Source organism: Accipiter gentilis, chromosome 29 (genome assembly GCF_929443795.1).
Source record: "Accipiter gentilis chromosome 29, bAccGen1.1, whole genome shotgun sequence".
NCBI lineage: Eukaryota > Metazoa > Chordata > Aves > Accipitriformes > Accipitridae > Astur > Astur gentilis.
In genome coordinates, this window is record NC_064908.1 from 8,767,069 (window position 1) to 8,786,902 (window position 19,834).

The 19,834-nt window shown below is 57.9% G+C and overlaps 2 protein-coding genes across 5 annotated transcripts; one reads left to right on the forward strand and one right to left on the reverse strand.

Moving 5' to 3' along the window:
- Positions 1-1,401: 1,401 nt before the first annotated feature.
- Positions 1,402-5,728, reverse strand: C8G (complement C8 gamma chain). 3 transcript variants are annotated; one of them, XM_049832148.1, is made up of 7 exons: positions 5,424-5,728; positions 4,399-4,538; positions 3,405-3,475; positions 2,953-3,060; positions 2,539-2,640; positions 2,227-2,265; positions 1,402-1,688 (listed from the first exon to the last, which is right to left on the reverse strand). In XM_049832148.1, exons 1-7 carry the CDS (start codon positions 5,571-5,573, stop codon positions 1,675-1,677), a joined length of 624 nt encoding a protein of 207 aa, XP_049688105.1. In that variant the 5' UTR covers positions 5,574-5,728; the 3' UTR covers positions 1,402-1,674. The 3 variants fall into 3 exon arrangements, with proteins under 3 accessions (XP_049688105.1, XP_049688106.1, XP_049688104.1); XM_049832149.1 differs by lacking the exon at positions 2,227-2,265; XM_049832147.1 differs by lacking the exons at positions 1,402-1,688; positions 2,227-2,265 and having other exon boundaries at positions 2,272-2,640.
- A 215-nt stretch (positions 5,729-5,943) lies between these two features.
- On the forward strand, positions 5,944-19,319 carry FBXW5 (F-box and WD repeat domain containing 5). 2 transcript variants are annotated; one of them, XM_049832304.1, is made up of 9 exons: positions 5,944-6,026; positions 6,238-6,451; positions 9,100-9,257; positions 9,896-10,070; positions 10,971-11,119; positions 12,475-12,961; positions 15,818-15,965; positions 16,582-16,794; positions 17,296-19,319. In XM_049832304.1, exons 2-9 carry the CDS (start codon positions 6,259-6,261, stop codon positions 17,540-17,542), a joined length of 1,770 nt encoding a protein of 589 aa, XP_049688261.1. In that variant the 5' UTR covers positions 5,944-6,026; positions 6,238-6,258; the 3' UTR covers positions 17,543-19,319. The 2 variants fall into 2 exon arrangements, with proteins under 2 accessions (XP_049688261.1, XP_049688260.1); XM_049832303.1 differs by lacking the exon at positions 5,944-6,026 and having other exon boundaries at positions 6,056-6,451.
- Positions 19,320-19,834: the final 515 nt, after the last annotated feature.

A 19,834-nucleotide genomic window follows, 5' to 3' on the forward strand; every position in this document is an offset into this window, starting at 1 on the left:
GAGGCATGTGGGGGCACACAGGGGCACCACTGGCAGCGTGGGGCAGGCTGAGTCCACTGCTGGGGCTGGGGGGCATGGGGATGACAGAGGTACCTGGGCTGTGGATCACCTCAGTGCCTGGACACAGACCCTTAGGCACAACCCGGGCGTTTGCACCCCAGAAATGGGTTCACACCAGATAAACGCGGGCTGGGCTGAGCCAGGCTCCAGGGCACAAGGGGGGTCTTTGGGGACAAGCCCAGATCTCCAGGGCAGGATGGCAAGGCTCTCCCCTCGCCTCCCATCGCCCTGCCACGGCCCCACCATAGTACAGCCACTTCTGGGGTGCAGGTGCGTGCAGGGCAGAAAATGAGCTGGATCCATAACTCCCCAACTCTGCCAGGCTCAACCAGGCAGCCTGGAGGGCCTGCAAGTGTGGCCAGACATGACTGCCCCGCACGTGGGCAGCGGGGACAGGGGCTGGCTTCGGGCAAGTCACGTGGCGGTGCCTTACATAAGTCCCTGATAAACAACATGTGTTACCAGTTTCCACTAAGATTGCAAAACGCTGGCGCTGGGGGCAGAGGGCTGCTCACCGCCCCAGGGGCTGCGGGGTGGCCGGGGCACCGCAGCAGCCTGCTGCTGGGGGCTGCTCCCTGTCCCCTCCCACCACCCAGCCTGTGCTGGGGAATTGGCACCACTCACCCAAAACATCTTGGCCCAAGTGCGTGGCAGGACAGCCTCAGCCAGGCTGGACACGCAGGGGAGAGTGGTCCTGCAAGGCACTGCAGCCCCTCTCCCTTGGTTGCACCCCTGGTCCAAGCCCCCATAGCCCCTGCAGCATGCTCGGACGTCCCCTGCCTGGCTCTCCAGCCGGGTGCTGGCTGTGCAGGCAGGCTTTGGGAAGCCCTCACAGGCAGGGGTCCGGCCCAGGCAGCACCCCTTTGTGGAATGCAGTCCGCAGGGCTGGGACAGGGGAACGGGGTGTTTCACTGCCTCGGAGGCCCTGGGGACCAGCAGGACCACTGGGGGCCAAGGCTTCCTCCGCTGGGGTCCCCGAGGGATCTCCTGGTTTGTCCTGGGGGAAGGGCTGATGCTGCACCAGTCCCCAGCACCCCCCAAACCCATGAGGCCCCACAGCACCAGGCACAGTGCTTTTCCCCACACTGTGCTGGGCGCTCAGGGCTTTCTCTCACTCACCAGGCAGACTGACGTGCACTACAGCACCCAAGAGTGAATCGGGAACTGCCCCCATGGTTGGGTTGAGGCTCAGGGAGGGGATGATGGAGCTGCGTGGTGGGGACTGCACAGCCCCCCAGGACCCCCCACGGCACACCCTGGGCTGGCAGCATGGTGCCAGGGCACCAGCAGTCCAGGGGTGGAGGCAGCGCTGGCCTTGCTCGGGCAGATCAAGGGGTGACAGACCTTTCTCCGAGGCATTTATTGGGGTGTTGCTGGCTGCTGCAGGACACCAGGGCATAGAGCAGAAGGGTGACACAAAGCTGCAGGGGGATAAGACAAGGACAGGCACAGGTGCCAGTGCAGCTGGAGGAGCCCACGAGCTCTGGGGCTGGCTCCAGGGCTGTGGAGCAGCAGCAAGGTCTAGCCAAACGCCAGCTAAGTCCTGCATGGCTATGGATGGCTGGATGAGGCAAGGGCCGAGCTCTGGGGACCGCCTGGCAACACCGTCTGCACCTACGGCTTTGTTTCTGGAAGGGAAAGAGAAGTGCTGAGGGGCTAGGGAGATGTCCAAGCCCAGCACCAGGGCTGGAGACCCACCTCTGCCTCCCCCAGCACCAATGACAAGTGATGGAGCTGTCCCCGGGGACCCCAGCCCTCACCCCAGGGTGTCTCTGTCCCAGGTCACACCATCCCAGACCAGCCCTCACCCCGGCAAACACCAATATAGACCCCACTAAGCCCAGCCTGACCCCTGTGGGGGGCAAATGGGGCTTGGCTTAACCAGGGTGCACCTGATGCCCATCCTGGGTGATGGTCTGCCACCTCCTCGCCCCACACAAGGGCATGGAGGGACCTGTCCTACATGATGGTCTGGCATGGATCCCTCATGCCAGACCAGCTCCCCTGCGCTCCTGGGGCAGGACCACTCGGCTGTGGTGTGGTGTGGGTCCAGCCTGGCATGCCCAGCCCACAGCAAGGGCAAGGAGAGCTGCTGCAGTGCCTGGCCTGGGACTGAGTCCGGCGCGTGGTGGGGACACAGCGCATCACCTGGGATCCACAACTCACCATCAAGGACGTGAAACTCATCCGCAGAGTCACAAAACCCTGCAAAAGAGAGAGCCTGGGTACTCAGAACCCCCAGACTGTGCACCCCAGGGACACTGTGGGGCACAGTCCTGTCCTTGCATCTTTGTCCCTGGGGTGGCAGCAGCATGGGGACAGACCCCACACATTGCCCTGCTGTGGGTGACACAGGGCCACAAACTGCTCAAACCCCCTCCCCATGCTGGAGGGCCCCAGCCCCCGCTGCCAGGCCCCTCCTGTGTGCAGCCCCCTCCACAGGTGCCCTCTGCTCCCAGGGGACCATGTGCCACCGACCATATGTGGGGAAGTAGTAGGTCATGTCTTCACTCAGACCCACAGCCCTGACACGTTGCTCAAACTTGTCCATGATGGCATCGCTGACCTGGCTGGTCCGTCCTGCGGGGTGGGGGGAGACACCGTCAGCAGCCTCGAGCCCTGCCTGTCCTTGCCCCAAAGCTCCCTGTCACCCACAGCAAAGCTCCTGGCCAAGGGCTCTTTCAGCTCAGAAAGCTGGTTCCCAGATCGGCCCCCCCTGCAGCTTTTGAGGACAAAACTCTCCATTTGGGCACCGGGCCCCATGGGGAGAGCCCATCCCTATGTCTGGGTCCTCTGGGGCTCTGGCAGGCAGCCCCACAGCCCAGCACAGGTTTCCCACCCTGCTGCTGCGCCCGTCCTTCATCTGCCACAAGCCCCTGGGTGCTGACCCACCATAGAGCTTGACGGAGATGCTCTGGCCCTTCTGGTAATAGAGGATGGCATAGCTGCTGTGGTCCGTCTCGCCCACCACCATGTCCACTTTGCTGCCATAGCCATGGCCTAGGAAAGACAGTTGTGGCAGAGGGCAGCCCCAGTTAGTCCTAGTTAAGCCCAGTTAGCCCCTGGACCTCGTTTCACCAGGAGTGGGGTATACTAGGGGTGAAAATCAGGGCCAGAGTGGGTGCAGCCCCACAGCGTGCCATTCTTCACCAACTGGCACCAGCCCATGGTGCTGCCTGTGATGGCATCCAGCACTGGGGTACTTTGAGACCCCAGAGGTGGGATACTGTGAGGGCACTGGGAGGGAGGACACCAGTACCAAAGCCCTGCCAAGAGCAGGAGGGGGGGGGCTCCAGCTCTTTGGTCCCCGCAGGCCCGTGCCACCCCAGCCAGGCCTCCCTCACCCTTCAGGAGGAAGCGTCCGTGGGCCTGGGCAGGGAGGTAATGCTGCTTGATTTCCCAGCACATCCCATCCCTGTATGGGGAGAGGAGGAGGTTGTTGGCACAGGCTGGGGAGGATCCAGCCCAGGTCCCTGCCTGCCCCACTTGCCAGGACACATATGGGACCTGTTTCCTTGGGACTTTTCTCCCCAGGGAGATGCTGCAAAGGGGTGTCCCAGAGCCCCACGGAGACACAGTGAGATGCAGAGCCCAAAGACCTGCTGAGTCTGAGGAGTCCTTGCCCCCTCGCTGCAGCTCTGAGCCTGGCTCAGCCCCTCAGACCCCCTGGGCCAAGGTAAAGTGCCCAGGGATGTGCTGAAGATCCCCCTCCTCAGCCATGCTGCCGCTGGGGTGGCCTGAGAGCCTGTTGCTGGCTGGGTGGCCATGGACTGACCGCGTGCTTGCTCAGTGCCTCAGTTTCCCCAGCCTGGCTGCCCCCCACCCTGCCCGCTCCCCACCCTGCCCAGCCTGGGCAGCCCAAGCCCACCCCAGGCTGGTGACTGTGCGGGTGGCAGAGTGCCAGTCTGCCGTGGCCAGGGCTTCTACCACAAAACATCCTAGAGGAGATCCCACCCACACTTTGCTCCGGGGCAGCTCTCTCCTCCTTGGAGCCCATGGCCGGGGCATTGGCCCTGCTCTGACCTGCCTGCAGTGTCCCCGTCCCACCCAGCGTCCCCCGTCCCCATCCCAGGGCACTGGCCCTTGCTCTCACCTGCCTGCGGCATCCCTGTCCAACACAGCGCCCCATCCCAGGGCACTGGCTCTGCTCTGACCTGCCTGCAGCGTCCCTGTCCCACCCAGCATCCCCATCCCAGGGCATGGCTCTGCTCCAACCTGTCTGCAGCATCCCCACTCCATCCAGCATCCCCCATCCCCATCCCAGGGGACCAGCCCTGCTCCGACCTGCCTGCAGCGTCCCTGTCCCTGCCTGTGGCCTCAGTGGCTGACATCACTCACAGCTTCCTGAAGGTACTGATGACCAGGCTCTGCCCGTCCAGGACGGTCACCGACACCGCTGTGGCCTCCAGCTGGTGGCTGTGCTCTGCCAGGTAGCTGCAGCGGGAGGCCATGCCGACCAGGAACCACCTCCCTGCGAGCTGCATGGCACAGGGGTAGCACAGTCTTACCGGGCCACCGCCTTGAGGGGCCACCACCCTGCTGCCCTGGGCACCCACCACCCCGAGCACCCTTCTTTTGTGCTGTCTCCCCTCACCCGGCACCTCTGCCCACAGCCTGGCCCCTTGGTGTGCCAACAGGGCACCACTGCCCTTGTTCAGGAGCTGGCGGGTGGGACAGAGCAGGACAGATAGGAGCCTGGCACAGGGACAGGCTGGAGCAGGGGGGCTGTGGGGAAGGAGTGCCTGAGGCATGTGCCCATGCCTCACACTGCCAGCCAGGCTGCAAGCACCCCAGTGCAGCCCTGGGTGTGTGGTGTGCAAGCACTCCTCTGCTCCCACGCCCAGACCCCGTGGCCCCAGCTCAGACCCCCTGGCAGAGCCCCGAGCTCAACCCCAGCCCTGGCTGGGGGCTGCGCCCAGCACCGCGGCAGGGCATAAGTGCCAAACCCAAGACCGAGAACAGCTGCACCGTCCCCCGGGCTGAGGATAGAGGTGGCTGCAGGAGCCGGGGGGCCGGCTGGACAGCAGCCAGCCAGTTTGGGGGTCCCTGGTGAGGCTTCGGCCCCTGCGCCTGCCTTGTGGGGCAGCTCTGTGGGCAGCGCTCGGAGGCTGAGCTGGGCTCCTGTGGCCCCCACTGTGGCATGGAGTCACGCCGGGGGGCTCGGGCTGGGGGACAGGCTGCAAGGGCAGGTCTGGGGGGGACGATACTGCAGGCCAGGGGAACGCTGTGGGGTCAGAGCTGCAGGGGGGACACGCAGGGGGACAGGCTGCAGCCCCTGGGGCCCCGAGCGCGGGGCAGTACCCCCAGCCCCGGTGCGGGGGACAGACGGGCGCCCACAGACCCGCCCGGCCCCGGCCCCTCACCTGGGGGAGGCCGAGCTCCTCCTGAGCCGCCACCTTCTCCAAGGGGCTCTGGGCAGGGGGCGGCCGCCGCCGCCGCGCCGGCCCCTGCCCCAGCCCCGGCGGGGCCGTCAGGAGCAGGCCGAGAAACAGGAGGGTGCCCAGGGCCACCATGGTGCCTGTCCGGCGGGGGCCGCTCTGCCGGGAAGCTGCGGGGGCGGGAGGGCGGCGGGGTCAGGCGGGCACCGCGGCCGGCCTGGAGCCGGGCCAGGCGGCGGCCTCCGGGAGCTGCAGGCCGGGAGGGCCAGGGTCAAGGCCGGGGTCACGGGCGGGGGCTGGGGGTCCCCACGGGCCGGCCCGCCGGGGGAGCAGCGGGGACGGACCCCGGGGAGGGGGGGGAGGTCGCCACAGGCGCGGGGGTCCCGGGCGGCCCCGCCCCCGCCGGTGGTGGGGCGGGGCCTGGTCGGATGGGGGCGGGTTCTGATCAGGCCGGGCGGGGCGGGGCGGGGCAGAGCTGCCGTCGTAGGTCGCTCGTGAGCGAGCGTGCCGCGCTCGGCTAGCTGCCCCTAGCGCGCCGTGGGGAGCTCTGGGCTCGAGCTCTCCGGCCTGCGGCAGATAAGCGGCGCAGTGATTGGAAGGGGGGGAGACAACCACCGAGAGGGGCGCCCAGAGCGGCCCGTGAAAGCTGGAGCGGAAGTGCGGGGCGGGGAGGCCGGAAGCGCTGCGCAGGGGAGGCGGGGGCAGCGGAGCCGCCGAGGTGCCGTGAGGGGCCTGCCGGTGCGGGGCTGCCGGCGGCCGGGCCTCACCCCCCCCAGCCCCTCGCCCCGTTTGCTTCCAGGCGCGGCGGCAGAATGACACGATGGATGCGGGCGGCGGCCCCCTCCTCCCCGACAGCGTCCTCTACGAGATCTTCCTCTACCTGGACCACGTAGACGTGCTCTCGGCGGGGCTGGTGTGCCGGCAGTGGCACGCCGTGGCCCGGGACGAGTTCCTCTGGAAGGAGCTCTTCTACCGCTACTACCGCATCTCCCGGGAGGTGCCCCGGCACCCAGGTGCGCTGGCGTGGAGGGAAGATAGGGGCTGGCGTGGCTGCCCGCGGGGCTGGCTGGTTGCCTTCCCGAACCTGCCGAGCAGGCAAGGCAGCCGGGCCGGGCGAGGGGGCTGCTCGGCCCCGGGGCCTCCGGCGGCCGTGGGGGGGGCCTTTCCCTGGGTGGCGGCTCCCGAAACCTCCCTGCCGTGAACCCAGAAGGGAGAAATCCTCTCTCCCTCTGCTGCTCAACCCTCCATTCTCTGGCGTCAAAGGTGATGAAGCCACTAAACCGTATCACGTTAGCAGTCTGCAGGCTTGGGTGGCGACGTGCACGTGAAGGCCTCTGGAACTGCCCAAACCCTTCAGAAAGGGGCATCGGGTAGTTGAAAATGCTTCAACTTTCCCTTCCTTTTGCAGAAAGGTGGTTTCTGAGCTCTCTCTAGGCAGGTGCTCTCTGGTAGCTACTGCACAGCTTGTCTGGGCACTGCTGCTGCTGAGGGAGATTCTGAGGAGACGCAGTGAGTCACTGTGCGCTGCTACATCACAGCCCAGTTGGATTCCAAGGTAATCACTGCTGGCTTTTCCTGATCAGGACCTCACAGCAAGCCTCTGCTTCAGGCTCTGTCCCTTTCTCATCCGGACTAGGAAGAGCTGCAAGTACACATTAGCTGATCAGACTATTTCCATAAGACGTAGGCAGCAGCTGCAGCTTGGCTGTGGAGGGAGAACGCGTGTGCCTGCTGTCTGGACAGGGAGGTGGGTGTATGGCCATTTAATTGTACAGTGGGCAAATGCTAAGGCAGTTGCTGACCCACTTTGCGAGGGCAGATCAGACTTGATCTTGGCCTCGACTTGCAGTAGGAAGATGACCCATTAACAGTCAGCATCAACTGAGCCTGGCGGGGCCTTCCCTGGGCAGAGCTGTTGGCAGTCTTGGTGGCAGCAGTCTACAGTCACGGGTCTGTTCTCTGGTGAGTATCAGGTGCTGGAAACGGTTTGGTGCAGTCTGGAAGGGTAACCTAATGCTGTTGCACCAGCTGAGACAGGCCTTGGAGACCCGCTGCCAGGAGCCCTTGCTGCCAAGATGGGTCTCTCTTGGAGACCGAAAAGCCTTTTCCTAGCCTGCTGCAGAGGTCGGGGATGGCTGTGTTCCATCTGCCGCCCCAAGGATGTGCACGGAGCTCCCAGTGTGGCCACGGTGGAGGGAATTGGCTTCTTGACCTTGAGTTGCTGTTGCTACAGAAGAATGGGAAGAAATGCTGAGGATCAAGCAGCAGGAGCCCATCTCCCTGCAGTGGGGAACACCAGTGCAGAAGGGCTCTGAGAAGAGATGAGATGTGGATGGGATGACTTGGGCTGTGTGATTTCACTTGCGGAGACCCTGGAGCTCTGTGGGGTTGAGGACATTATCTTTACCCGAGGTTCTTTGACCAGGCTCGTTTGCTTCCGGCCTCCTGGAGCTAGTTAGTAAGCTGCCAGCCCTGTTCTTTAGCACTAATTGGGATTGAGTGGTTGGTGTAACTCAGTAATGTATTCGGGCACCTCCCAGGCTGTGCTTCTGGAGCTGTGAGGCAGTGGGGGCAGGGGGTGGCTGGCAGGCACAGGAAGGGGCTGAAGCAGGAGTTTGGGGAAATCCCCTGCCAGCCTGCCTGCCCTGGGCAGCTCAGCAGTTTGGGGAATGGTATCCAGTGGGTCTTGTAAGAGGAAATGTTGGGGTTGCTTGGCCATATGGATCTGTTCAGGTTGCTTCCCAGCCAGATGGGCCAGGACTAAGCTTCAGAGGGGGATGAAGCGCATAGCTTGGTAAGAAATGGTGGGATGTCCTGGCAGCAAGCTGCTCCCTGCCTGCAGGTGCCTCCTGGGCTGCAGCGAGTTCCAAAAAAACCTTCAGTCCTGTTCAGTGTAAATAGGGAAATTGGCCCTTATCCATATACATGTCTAATCCTCTTTGCTTCCTTGGGATTTGCTGCTGCAAGAAGTCTGTAGGCTGTCTTACCAGGTGCTTCATTAAAAAAACTCTTTATTTGTCTCTTTACTGGCCATCACTGTGACTTCTGCGAGCGTGCTCCAGGCCCTTGTATTGCAGGGCTCCTCTTCTGTCCTGGCACACTGCATCCAGCTCCAATTCTCGCTTGTTTTCTCTAGTCTCTTATCTCATGGAGATGTTTTTTCCTGGTCTCAGACCCTTTCTGGAACCTTCTTAATTCTGTGTTAGACAAGATAAAGATAATCAGAGTGGAGCCCGCTACCCTGAGGAGCAGCTTCCCTCTCATCACATGATAGATTTGTTTGTGTTGTGCTGGAGCATGTCTGCAGTTCTGACGGCTGTTTTGTCCTGAGCAAGGTTTTTGTTAGATAGCTGACAGCTATGCCCTGGATGTTTCTTGCAGTGGCTGTACTGGTTTAGGAAGTAGTGGTATGGTGCGGAGTTGTGTGTTTACTAGAAGAAAAGATTTTTTTTGGGGGGGGGGGGGGGGGGGGGGGTTGGGAGTGGGGAACCTAGAGAAAAATGTTAAGCCCTGCTAAGTCAGCTGAACCTGTAGGGGTGGTGGCCCCAGCAGAGCTCCTGGCTTGTCTAGCACGTATCAAGACTGTGCTTTATTAAAGACTGATTCTGTGGCTGCTGTGTTTAGCTCAGGTCTGTCCCATGTCCCTGCTCGTGTGTTACAGCTGCTGTCTCCTGGTATGATGAGTTCCAGAGGCTCTACGACACCATCCCTTGCGTGGAAGTGCAGGCTCTGAAGGAGCACAATGACCAGGTTTTGCACCTCAGCTTCTCCCACTCTGGCTGTTTGTTTGCATCATGCTCCAAAGACTGTACCGTCAAGGTAAAGTGGAAGCCTCCCCTGCACAACCCTTCCAGCTTTGATTTAGTGAGACTTAGCTGGGAGAGCAGCCTGTAGGAAGTCTGTGGAGAGGAGAGGTTTGACCAAGTGTCCCTGGACTTAGGCCGGTTCCTGCAGATGCTGAGTTCTTAAAGCCACAGAACTAATGACTCTTGCAAACATAGCCTTGAGGGCTGTGGATTCCAGCTCCAGCCTGTGTGAAGATGGCCAAGGTTCCTGCCTGGCTCTGGCTGCTTTCTAGGTGCAGATCAGTCCCCTGTTGTGCCATGGGTCTAATAAAGAGTGTGGAGATCCAGTGCGGAAGATGTCTTGCATGAGTGGTTGTCTTGCGAGAAATATCTCTATAAATATGCTGGAAGAATCCAGCTGTGACAGTACCATTCACTGCCTGAACACCTTCTCCACTGGCTGATGGAGAAATAGTCCTGCATTTAGCCGCTCTCCAAGGCTGTTGGCCTTTTCTGTCAGGGGAATTGACAGGGAAATCGGGACTGGGAGGCAGTTAAATAGGGTCTTTAATATTTTTTTTTTCTTGTCCTGGTGAGTGCTGGCAAAACAGATGAAGTGGAACCTCTCAGGCTTCTCAACAGTTTCCTGACTGTTTGTCTGTCTGTCTGTAGATCTGGAGCAATGAGTTGGATATCTCCCTGCAGCACAGCTCCAACATGAGGCCATACAACTGGAGCTATACACAGTTCTCCCAGTTCAACTCTGATGACTCCCTCCTTCTGGTGTCAGGTGTCTTTGTGGGGCCTCACAACTCCTCGTCAGGAGAGATTGCCGTAATCAGCATGGGTAAATGCTGCCCTCGCCTTCACTGGGGGCTTACTGGGAGATGTGAAATGGTGGGTGCTGGGGTTCCCTTCCTCTTCACATGTGCAGTGGCCTTGATGTCTGCTTGTCCTGCCTTCCACCATCTGTGCAAAGGGGTCCCAATCACAGTTTCATAGGGTAAACCTTCCAGATGATAGCCTTAACTCTGCTCAGATCACCACATCATCACCTAAAGGCAGTGTGGCATATATTTATTCTCACTTAACTTCTGTTCTAAGTGACAGTCTGGGCAAGGCAAGAAATTATCCATGTTACCTGTTGTGTTGAAGCCACCATTTCTGACTCAAGTGGTGCTAGTCCCATGCTGAGGTCTCAGGCAGCTTTCTGAAGTGCATTCATCTGGGCCTGCTTCACCTCTTCTGATGCAGTTCTGTGAAACTTGCTAACCCCAACTGCACTGCCTCTCACTGTCTCTGTGCTACAGTCCCACTGTGCCATAAATAAAGGAGTGCTGCTAAAAGCACAGCTGTCTTGCTTAGAAAGGCCCTGAGCCCCAGGGATGGGAGTGAAGAAGTTCTGTATATGTTTGACTTGTTCTTGTCCTTGGGGTGTCTGCTTTGGGAGAAAGGCTGTGAGGATAAATTGCTCTCTGGTCTGGCTCCATCTGGCTGCCCTTTTATTTTGGTTTCCCTTGTGCGTGCTCTCCCCACACATCTCTGTAGAAGAGAGAAGTAACCTATCTTGAGTGGTGTCTGGACCTGGATGGTGGTTGAGCAGTGTCTGGTCAGTTTGTGGTGGAGGTGCTGCATCAGTGCCTCTCCTGTGGAGACTTTGAGCCACTTCCTATGTCTTCTACCATGGTTTCTCCAGGGCCCTTGCTGGGAGCCATCACCTCACACTCGTGTTTCCCCTTCCTTCCAGAGAACTTCACGCTGCTTTCCAGGGTGAGGAATAAGCCCTATGATGTGTTTGGCTGCTGGCTGAATGAAACCAACTTGATATCTGGCAATCTGCATCGGATTGGGCGTATAACCTCCTGTTCTGTGCTGTGGCTGAACAACGCTTTCCAGGTGAGATGCCTTTGTTCCAGCTCCAAGTGCAGCTTCCTGCTGGCTCCTGGGGGAGGAAAAGCTGCGGAGGAGGTGCAACCAGGGAAGAATGGCCCAGTCCTCCTGTACTCCCTGTTTGTTTCCTCTGACTCGCCCTCAGGATCTTGAGCTTGAGGCAACCCTTGCGTGAGGTTTTTCCATGCTTGGTGTTGTGGTACCCATTGCAATATTCTAACTCTGCCCTCAGATTCCATTAACTCTTGCCCCATTAATTGGGATGAGGACTTGAGTGCAGTGCCCTAGAGCATGCATTGCTCAACAGGAGAGTGGCTGAACCACAACAGGGTTGCTGAGGTCCTTGATAGTATGCAACTGGGCCTGGGACAGCTGTAGTCTGGCATGTATCTGAGCAGTGGCTGTTCTCCCACTTGGCAGCTCAGTGCATTGTTCCTGGGAGCTGGAGCTAGCTGAGAGGCCGAGCTCAGCCCTGCCTGTCCTTGCTGACATTTCTGTGGGCCAGTTGATGTCTCTGATGCTGTGATGAGATCTGGAGATCAGTGCGTGCTGGCCTTAGACTGCTTGTTTGCTGCTTGTTCATTCTCTGGTGCTTGTGCTGCTCGGACATGTTCCTCTTCCATGTTTTGCCTCTGTCTCAATGTCATAGCTGCACATCCTGGTGTCTTGTGTTTTTTAACATGAATGATTGCTGGCCCTGGGTGGAATCCTCTGGTAGCAGAGATCCTTCCCATAACCACATCTCTGTGCTGCACTGACACTACAGTGTTAACTCTTCTATCTCTGAGAGGTGAGGAAGGACCTTGTCCACTTTGACAGGGGGTGTTGAAGTGCAGCCGCAGACTGCCAGAGCAGTTAGGCAGAAAGAGACCTGCTGCTTGTGTCTGGGAGCAGATAACCAGGCTGGTCCTGCTGAGGGGTATAGGCAAAGTCCAGGAACATGCAGGTCCTCTGCCTCTTCTGCTTGGAGGCCAGTGGGTTGGCCCTTCAGGCTTTTTATCGCACAGGCCTGTTCCTGAAATTCTTGTAAAGTGCTGAGCAGCACCAGCTAATGACCTCGGGCAGATGGGTGGCAGCAAAGCTTCCTGGCCTCTATGTTCCCAACTTTGCTGTTATCAGCCTGCAGGAGCTTTTTGTCTTGGTGTGCCTACCTCTAAGATAGGAAGGAGTGCAACAAAGCTGGCCAGCCTCTTGAGCCATTTCTCATGGTCAGCACTCCATATAGCAGTGCAAAGAGAGGTTGGTGTGTGGCTGGTGTCCGCTGTGCAGGCTCAAGGTCTGGGCAGGCAGCTCTTAGTTTGAGCTGTAGGAGTGACCCTCCAGCGAGGTGGTTCCTGCTTACTTCTCCCTTCTGCTTGCAGGGCATAGAGTCTGAGAATGTGAATGTAGTGAAGAGACTGTTCAAAATCCAGAACCTGAATGCCAGCACTATCCGGACTGTGATGGTGGCTGACTGCAGCCGGTATGATTCCCCAGACCTGCTCCTGGACTATGAGGAGCAGCTAGCTGCTTCCTCCACCTCCACCTGCCCAGTCTTTGATCTTGGCAGTGACAGTGAGGAAGAGGAGGCCAAGCCCAAGCAGATGCCGGAGCCAGCATTACAGGAATTTCCAGATGACGGGGGTGTGACAGCAGAGGACGGGCTGCAGCAGTTCTTTGATGATATCATGGAGGGCCGTGTGAGGCCTGCCATGACCGAGACAGAGTTGGAGACAAAGGTGGCTGAGCTGTTTGTGCGCAACAGAACTAAACCGCCTGAGCTGAACCTGCTTTCCGCAGACAGCAACAGCAAGACAAAATACTTAATCTTCACCACAGGATGCCTCACCTACTCCCCACACCAGATAGGTAAGGCTGTGGTCTGAGCCCAGGGCATGCCAGCCTCCCTGGGGGTGTGGGCTGCAGCTTGCTCTGAATTTGAATCTGGAAAAGACCTGTTTTATTTGCTGCCTGTTTGTGGTGAGTGAGTTGCAGTTTTGCTCAGGCTGCTGGATTCTTGATACGGGAGGCTTTTGAGATGCCCCTGGTCACTGAAGGGGGTTCGACACCACAAGCACTTGCCTGAGAGTTGTTTTGTTGCTACCAAGCTTGACATGTGGCCAAACAAGAAAGTCATGGCAAGGGATGAGCAGAAGATCAAAAAGGAACTCTTGACTTAAGGACATCAGCCATGAGTTGCGCACCAGTGGGTGGTTGGGAAGGGCGGTGATTGCCCTGATAGGAGTGTGTGGAAGGCCCTCAGCCCTGTTGTCTTGTGGGGATGGAGAGGGCATCAGGGCAAGACTAGTTTGAGCAGCTTGACATTCACATGTGTGTTGCTTGCACAGTGCCCCTCAACTCTGGGAGACAGAGCCCTGCCTGCCTCTGTGCTTGCCTGCCTGATCCAGGTGATCACCCTGCATCAGGTGGCCTTTCAGCCTTGGCGAGACACTTGGGCACCCCTGGTTTGGTACTGAAGAGCCTTCATGGTGGGTTATTAGCTGCCCCAAGGGGTGTTTCCATGGCAAGCTGATGCCAGGCAGCTTGCTGGGCACTCAGCCTGCTTGCTCAGTGGGGTACAAGGGACTGTAGTTGCAGCACAAGCCAGGCAATGGCACTGCTGGTGACCTTTTTCTGGGTTAGGACTTCCCTTGCTCATCTGGGGCTCCCTTGTTGAGGCACTGGGACTAGCAGAGTCTGAATTTATAAGAAGCTAGTGCAGTGATGAGTAGAAGCAGGTAGACTAGCTGCTTTGCCAAAAGCCCCTAAAAGTAGTAGAGAAGTTCAGTGGAAAGGACCAGACAGATAAAGTAGAAATGTGGGGAGGGAAGGAGAGCTGCTTCCAGGCAAGAATACTCTTCTGTAAAGCCAGACAGTTTCAGTTCCTTTTGCTGCTTGCACAATTACAGCCTTGCTTTCCTGCTGCAGGCTCTTGTAACCTTCCTGTTACTTGCTCCTGCACCAGTACAGCCCAGTAAGGCAGGGAAAAGCAGTTTCCAAAGCTGTAGGCAACTTGGAGAAGAGTCATTTGGTCTTTGCCCACCTAAACTAGGAATGCGACCTGGACTGAGCATAGCTCTGCTCTGTGCTCCTGTCCATGGCTGGGTGTGCAGACCAATGTGGTGGACCTTGACCTGCCTCTGGACAAGTGGTGGGTGGTCTGCCCTGACTCAGCCCTGAAGCAGCGCTGCATCTTGATCTGGGGGGTCAAGCAAATGCTGCCTTGCAGGCTGGGACCTGCAGCATGCGACGGCAGAGCATGGTGCAAAGGCAGCGCCTGCCTTTGGATTCCACTGACTTCCAGTGCAGCATCCCAGGGCTGTGCGTTTTGGTGCCTTTGAACTCCAGTGACTAGCTGGCTGGTGGCCAGTGCCTGTGGCACAGACTGGCTGTTCAGAGGGATGAACCCTGGCTCAGCTTCTCTTCTAGCCATGAGTCACTGCAAAATGTTAGGTTTGCCCATTGGTTTGTGTGTCAAACCAGCCTTTGTGCATCTGCTGTCTGCCCCCAAGGAACTGGTACTTGAAAGAGCTCACTGTTGTGCTCATCTCTCACCAGGCTGCTGGTGGGAGACGTGCTCCCAGGTGCTGGGCATCGGTGCTATCTTGCCTGATCTGTGGCATGCAAGCACTTCTCCCGCAGGAGTTTCCTTTGAGCTTCTCTCTCCCTTGTGCTGGTGGCAGACTTGAGTCATGGGCAAAGCTGCCTGTTCCGCTGGCTTGTGCGTGTGGTGTCTACATAGCTGAGTTTGGAACTGGGAGTGTAGTGCTGCAGAAATGAGGATGAAGATGCTGGTGGGCAATGCCAGTTGAGTGGAAGAGCAAAGGTCCTGGGCTGTCCAGGTTCAGATGCAGTGATGTGAAGGGCCTTGGACTTGAGGTGCAGTGTGGTGTCACCCTGACATTGTTGGTCTGCGGAAGGGGTCTAAAATGAAGGGTGTTCAGCCATGATTCCCTTAGAGGGGCAATGGAATGGGCCATCTTCCAGCTACTCTTGGACCTGCTGAGGATTAAGCCCACGTGTGCCCGAGAGCTGCTGAGGCTCACAGGAGTCCTCCAGGAAGCCGTTGTAGATGGCTTGTGTTTGGGACCTCTGCCTAGAGCTGGAAGGGGACAGGGCTTGACCCATAGCATGTGTCTCATTTACTCAGGAAGTTCAAAAGCTATAAAGCACTTGAGCCCAGTTTGGGTTTAAACCCCAGTTCTTGGAGCTTTCTGGGGATGACCCCCATCTGTGCTTGACAGCATTGGGGGAAAACTCTGCTGCAGCCAGTGTATCTGCTGGGCCTTCTCCAGGCTGGATATTGAAGGAAGTGGGCCTAGCCCAAGGATTTGTTTAGGTGAAAAACCTTTCTGCAGCCAGAGTGTCTCCCAGACCAGTGCAGCTTTCCTGTGCTTCAGAGCACACCGCGGGCTGGGCTTGGAGCAAGGTGTGGCTGTACTGGCTGGGTTGGCAGCTGGGCGCGGGGCATCTCCCTGGCTGGGATTGAATGTGCCAGTGTGTCACTTTTGGGCAGTGTCCTGGCCAAAAGCACCACTTGTGAGAGCTTGAAGGAGCCTGGCAGGGACAGCAGCCCTGTCCTGGTCCTTGACTGTAAGCAACCCAATTCTCCTTTCTTAGCAGTGCTAAGGGAAGCCCCTTCTTGAAGCCTGGGGACTTCCACCAGCCTTGCTACCTGTTGGCAGCAGCCTGCAGAACCACCTGATTCTGCTTTCTGTCCCCAAGGGATTAAAAGGATCCTGCCCCATCAGATGACAACTGCTGGGCCAGTGCTTGGGGAGGAGAGGCGCTCAGATGAGTTCTTTGACTCGCTGGATCATGTCATCGACATCCATGGGCACATCATTGGCATGGGCCTCTCCCCTGACCACAGGTGAGTGTGGTGGAGTGGCAGTGCTGGCTTCAGACACTGCAGGGGGTGGGCGACAGCTGCTTTGGGGCTTTGTGGGGTGAACAGGAGAAGAAATGACTGTAGTGGATGGAGCAGGGTGCCTACACAGGCTGCTTTGCTTGTTTACGTCCCATTTATGTCCTAGTACTGATGGCATGTGTTACCATCTGAGCATCTCCCCGGATCTTGGCAGGAATGCTTCCCTCACTCTGCGCTGCTGAGCCCAGTTCAGGATTGGGTTAGGCAAGGAGCCTTGTAAGAGTGAAGGAGCTGCCCACACCAATGTGTCTTGTTCCCGAGGCAGATCAATACACCTTAAAGTTGGTTTTAATGGGATTAAAGAGGCTTGACCTAGCCCCTAGAGCCTACCTTCCCAGTTGTGGTGGCCCTTTCCAAACGTGGCAAGAAGTGTTTCAGCCATGTGTTCCCATGTTTCAGCCTGGATGTTAGTGAGCTGAGCTGCAGGCTTGCTAAGGACTGGAGAAACTGCTCAGTCCCTGGCCCCACTTGACTGCACTGCACATTTACAGCTAGGGGCTTGGTGAGCTTCATTGCATGCAGTGAGGTGCAGGGTAACCCCTCTGCTCCCCTCCCCAAGGTACCTGTATGTGAACAGCCGTGCCTGGCCTCGGGACTGTGTCATCTCCGACCCAATGCAGCCACCACCCATCGCCGAGGAGATCGATCTGCACGTGTTTGACCTGAAGACAATGAAGGAGGTGAAAAGAGCCCTCCGTGCGCATCGGGCCTACACACCCAATGAGGAGTGCTTCTTCATCTTCCTGGATGTCAGCAGGGACTTCGTAGCAAGGTCTGTGGTGATGGGGCCAGGCAGGATTCTGACCCTGTGTCTGGGAGCGCCTTGGGGCCGGCACTGCAGGCCAGCTTGTGCAAGCAGGGCTGGTCCATGTGCTGGAAACTCCTGTGTGTTGTGAGCAGAGCAGGAAATGGGAGATTTGTAAAGAGCAGAGGGACTGAACTAGAGGGTGCTGTTAAAGGCTGTCTGCCCTGGTCCTGTTGTGAAATCAGTGAGGAAAGGGGAAATTCTGGGCTGTGGCATGTTTGGCAGTGGGTAGCAAATGCCCTTCCTGGGGGCTGCAGGCAGCAGGTGCCATGGACCGGGCATCAAACAGCCCTGGGTTCACAGAAGGAGCTGGCCTGTCCCTGCTGACAGGGCTGCAGATGGAGGCTGGGGCCTTTGGCCAGGCTGGAGCACTCTCTGCCTCCATCTGCGTGGAAGGAAGGGGATTGGGAGCGGCAAGTTATCGGGACTGCTGGGGTGATGTCCTGACCAGTGCCTTGTCCACCGCAGTGGGGCAGAGGATCGCCATGGCTACATCTGGGACCGGCACTATAACATCTGCCTGGCAAAACTGCAGCACGACAACGTGGTCAACTCAGTGGCGTTCAGCCCAGTGGAGCAGGAGCTGCTCCTGACAGCCAGTGACGACGCCACCATCAAGGTGTGGCGCTCCCCTCGCACGGTGCGCATCCAGCAGGCCAGGAAGCCGAGGCCCAGGAAACTGCTCTTCTCCTGGCTCATGAACCAGAGAAGCTGAACCCAGGTACACCTGCTCCTGCAGCTTCCTCACTGCAGCCACCTCCTTTGGAGCTTGCAGAGCTTTGAGCCCTGCACAACAGAGATGAGCTCTGGGCACATGAATCCAATCCGCCGAGTCAGGAGGGATCCCGGTACTGGGAATTGCTTCCTCCTCAGAGCATCTGCTTCAAAGATGGAACGTAAGAGCTGAGGGCCAGTTCCTGAGCCTGTTGGGCAGCAGCCCAAGCTGGTCACTGCAGGGTAGGCTTCCCACAGCTTCTCACGAACGCTGCTACTTGGTCACAGCTCTCTCTGGGTGAGCTTTTGTCTCAGAGAACAGACTGAGGCATGTCTCCAGCATTTGTACTGTGGTGAGCCTGGGACATGGCTGACCTCACTGAGAGCTACCGGCTGCAGAGCACTTGGCAGAAGCCATGGTACAGTGCTGTACTGCCTTACTGCAGGACACTTCTAATATAGTAGTTTTATTAATGTTTGTTTGTCCCAAACCTCCATGGGCAACTCATCTAGCTGTTGGGTAATGCAGAGTGCCTCTTCCCACATGGCATCTTGGCCCTGGAGGGCAGCAGGGACTGGAGGGCAGTGAGAAGGGAGTGGGGGAGGCAGGGCTGGGGGAGGGCTGGCTGCCATCTCGTGTGGCCCCTGGGGATGCAGCCAGTGCCCTGTTGATGCCTTCTGTTAGCAACTACGTGTTGATATCACCAGTTTCCAAACTTGAGAGTGGGGTGGGCTGGTGGTAACATGGTGCTGGCTTTGCCTCTGTCTTCCTCAGCTAAGTAGCACTTAAATAAGCTATGGCATCAGTAACGTATTTATTCTAGGGGATCTGCTGTCCCTTCCCAAGGGGGCAGCCATGAGGATGGCTGGTGGGTTTCATGGTCACCTCCCACCCATGCTACTCAAGTTGTGGCACTTTAGGTTCTCTTGGTATGTTTTCCATGAGTAGGTGAAGGCACCCACGGGTGGTTGCAGGTATTCACCCATGGAGGAGCACAGCCCACCTGCCTGAAGTGACAGTTTCAAAAAGCTTCCTTCATCCTGGGCTGACTTGCCATGGGTTTGGTGATTAGGTCCCCCTGGGGACCCCTCTGACAGTGGAGCTGACACTTGAAGCAATTACAAGCTCGATGATGTTTGCTCTGTATCTGTCCTGAAGCTTTTCTCCCTGCAGCAGGTACCCAAATGTAAGAGTCTAAAGTTAAGCCCCTAATCTTGACTTGGCCTAGATGGCTGGGGCTGGCAGTGACCCCAGGAGCTGCAGTCATTCCTGGGAGCTGGGCTCTGGGCTGCATCCAGAAAAGAGCTGTGCCCCAGCCAGGGGCTGGGGGAGGCATTTTGGGACTCCCCTGGGAGCACCAGTGGCAGTTGTCTCTGCTACTCACTGCCTTGGGTTGCAGATAGACTTAATGGAGGCAGTAGCTACTGTCTTGATATGCACTGATGGCTCTAACAGCTCCTGTGGCCCTTGGCAGAAGGGTTTGTACCTTCATTCTGCTGTGCCCCAGCAGGTGCCCATGGCTTTATCCAAAATCCTGTACTCAGGTTTTCTGTCATCATAGGACTTCCAGAAACAAGGGAGTCTGTGTGCACACAGGATCCACATCCAGCGCTCTGTCCAGTCACATAGCAAAGGAACAGCCTCTACCCTCCTCCCCTGAGATTATGAAGTCTGTTTTCCCTGGGCTCGGTGTAGTAGTGAGCAAGGCACTGAGGGTTTATGTTTGTACCAAGTTCTGCTCTTCACTATGCCATTGAATAAATATTCTGCTAAAGCATCTCTGCAATGTGAGTTTGTTTTTTTGAGTGCTGTTCTTCTACTGAAGCAGCACTGAGGCCAGAAGTGTCATGGTGCTGTGCCTACAGCTGCTGGAGCACTGCAGAAATAGCTGACCAAGTTGTAGTTACCTGCCCTGGGCTGTGGAGTGCAGGCAGAAAGCTGTGAAACAACAGGAAAAGAGGAGAGAGGCAGAGAATTGCTCAAATCTTCTTTGCTCTCATGGAGGAGGACAAGACAGCCCTGGGGCAGGGGAGCAGGAGGTCATAGCAGCCTTGTGAGAGTGCTTCTCTGCCAAGACTGAGTGCTGCAGGCTCCAGGCTGGGCCAGGGCCTGGAGCATCTGGCTTCTCTGTGTCTCTCCTTGATTTCTAGTTTTTTCAAGCACTAACAGACACTGACTGTGGAAAGACACTGAAAGTGGAAAGCAAGTATTGTGGCCAGTCCTGTCCTGGTGGTAGGCATTCCTGTGCTGCAGCAGCATCACCAGCTGCAATGCCAATGTCTCCTTACAGCC

Coding starts and splice junctions, on each gene's coding strand:
- FBXW5 (XM_049832304.1), top strand. CDS start 6,259: ATGGATGCGGGCGGCGGCCCCCTCCTCCCCGACAGCGTCCTCTACGAG. Junction 9,258..9,895: donor CCAAAGACTGTACCGTCAAG/GTAAAGTGGAAG, acceptor GTCTGTCTGTAG/ATCTGGAGCAATGAGTTGGA. Junction 12,962..15,817: donor CTACTCCCCACACCAGATAG/GTAAGGCTGTGG, acceptor TCTGTCCCCAAG/GGATTAAAAGGATCCTGCCC.
- C8G (XM_049832147.1), bottom strand. CDS start 5,573: ATGGTGGCCCTGGGCACCCTCCTGTTTCTCGGCCTGCTCCTGACGGCC. Junction 3,476..4,398: donor ATCAGTACCTTCAGGAAGCT/GTGAGTGATGTC, acceptor CTCCCCATACAG/GGATGGGATGTGCTGGGAAA. Junction 2,641..2,952: donor CATCTCCGTCAAGCTCTATG/GTGGGTCAGCAC, acceptor CCCACCCCGCAG/GACGGACCAGCCAGGTCAGC.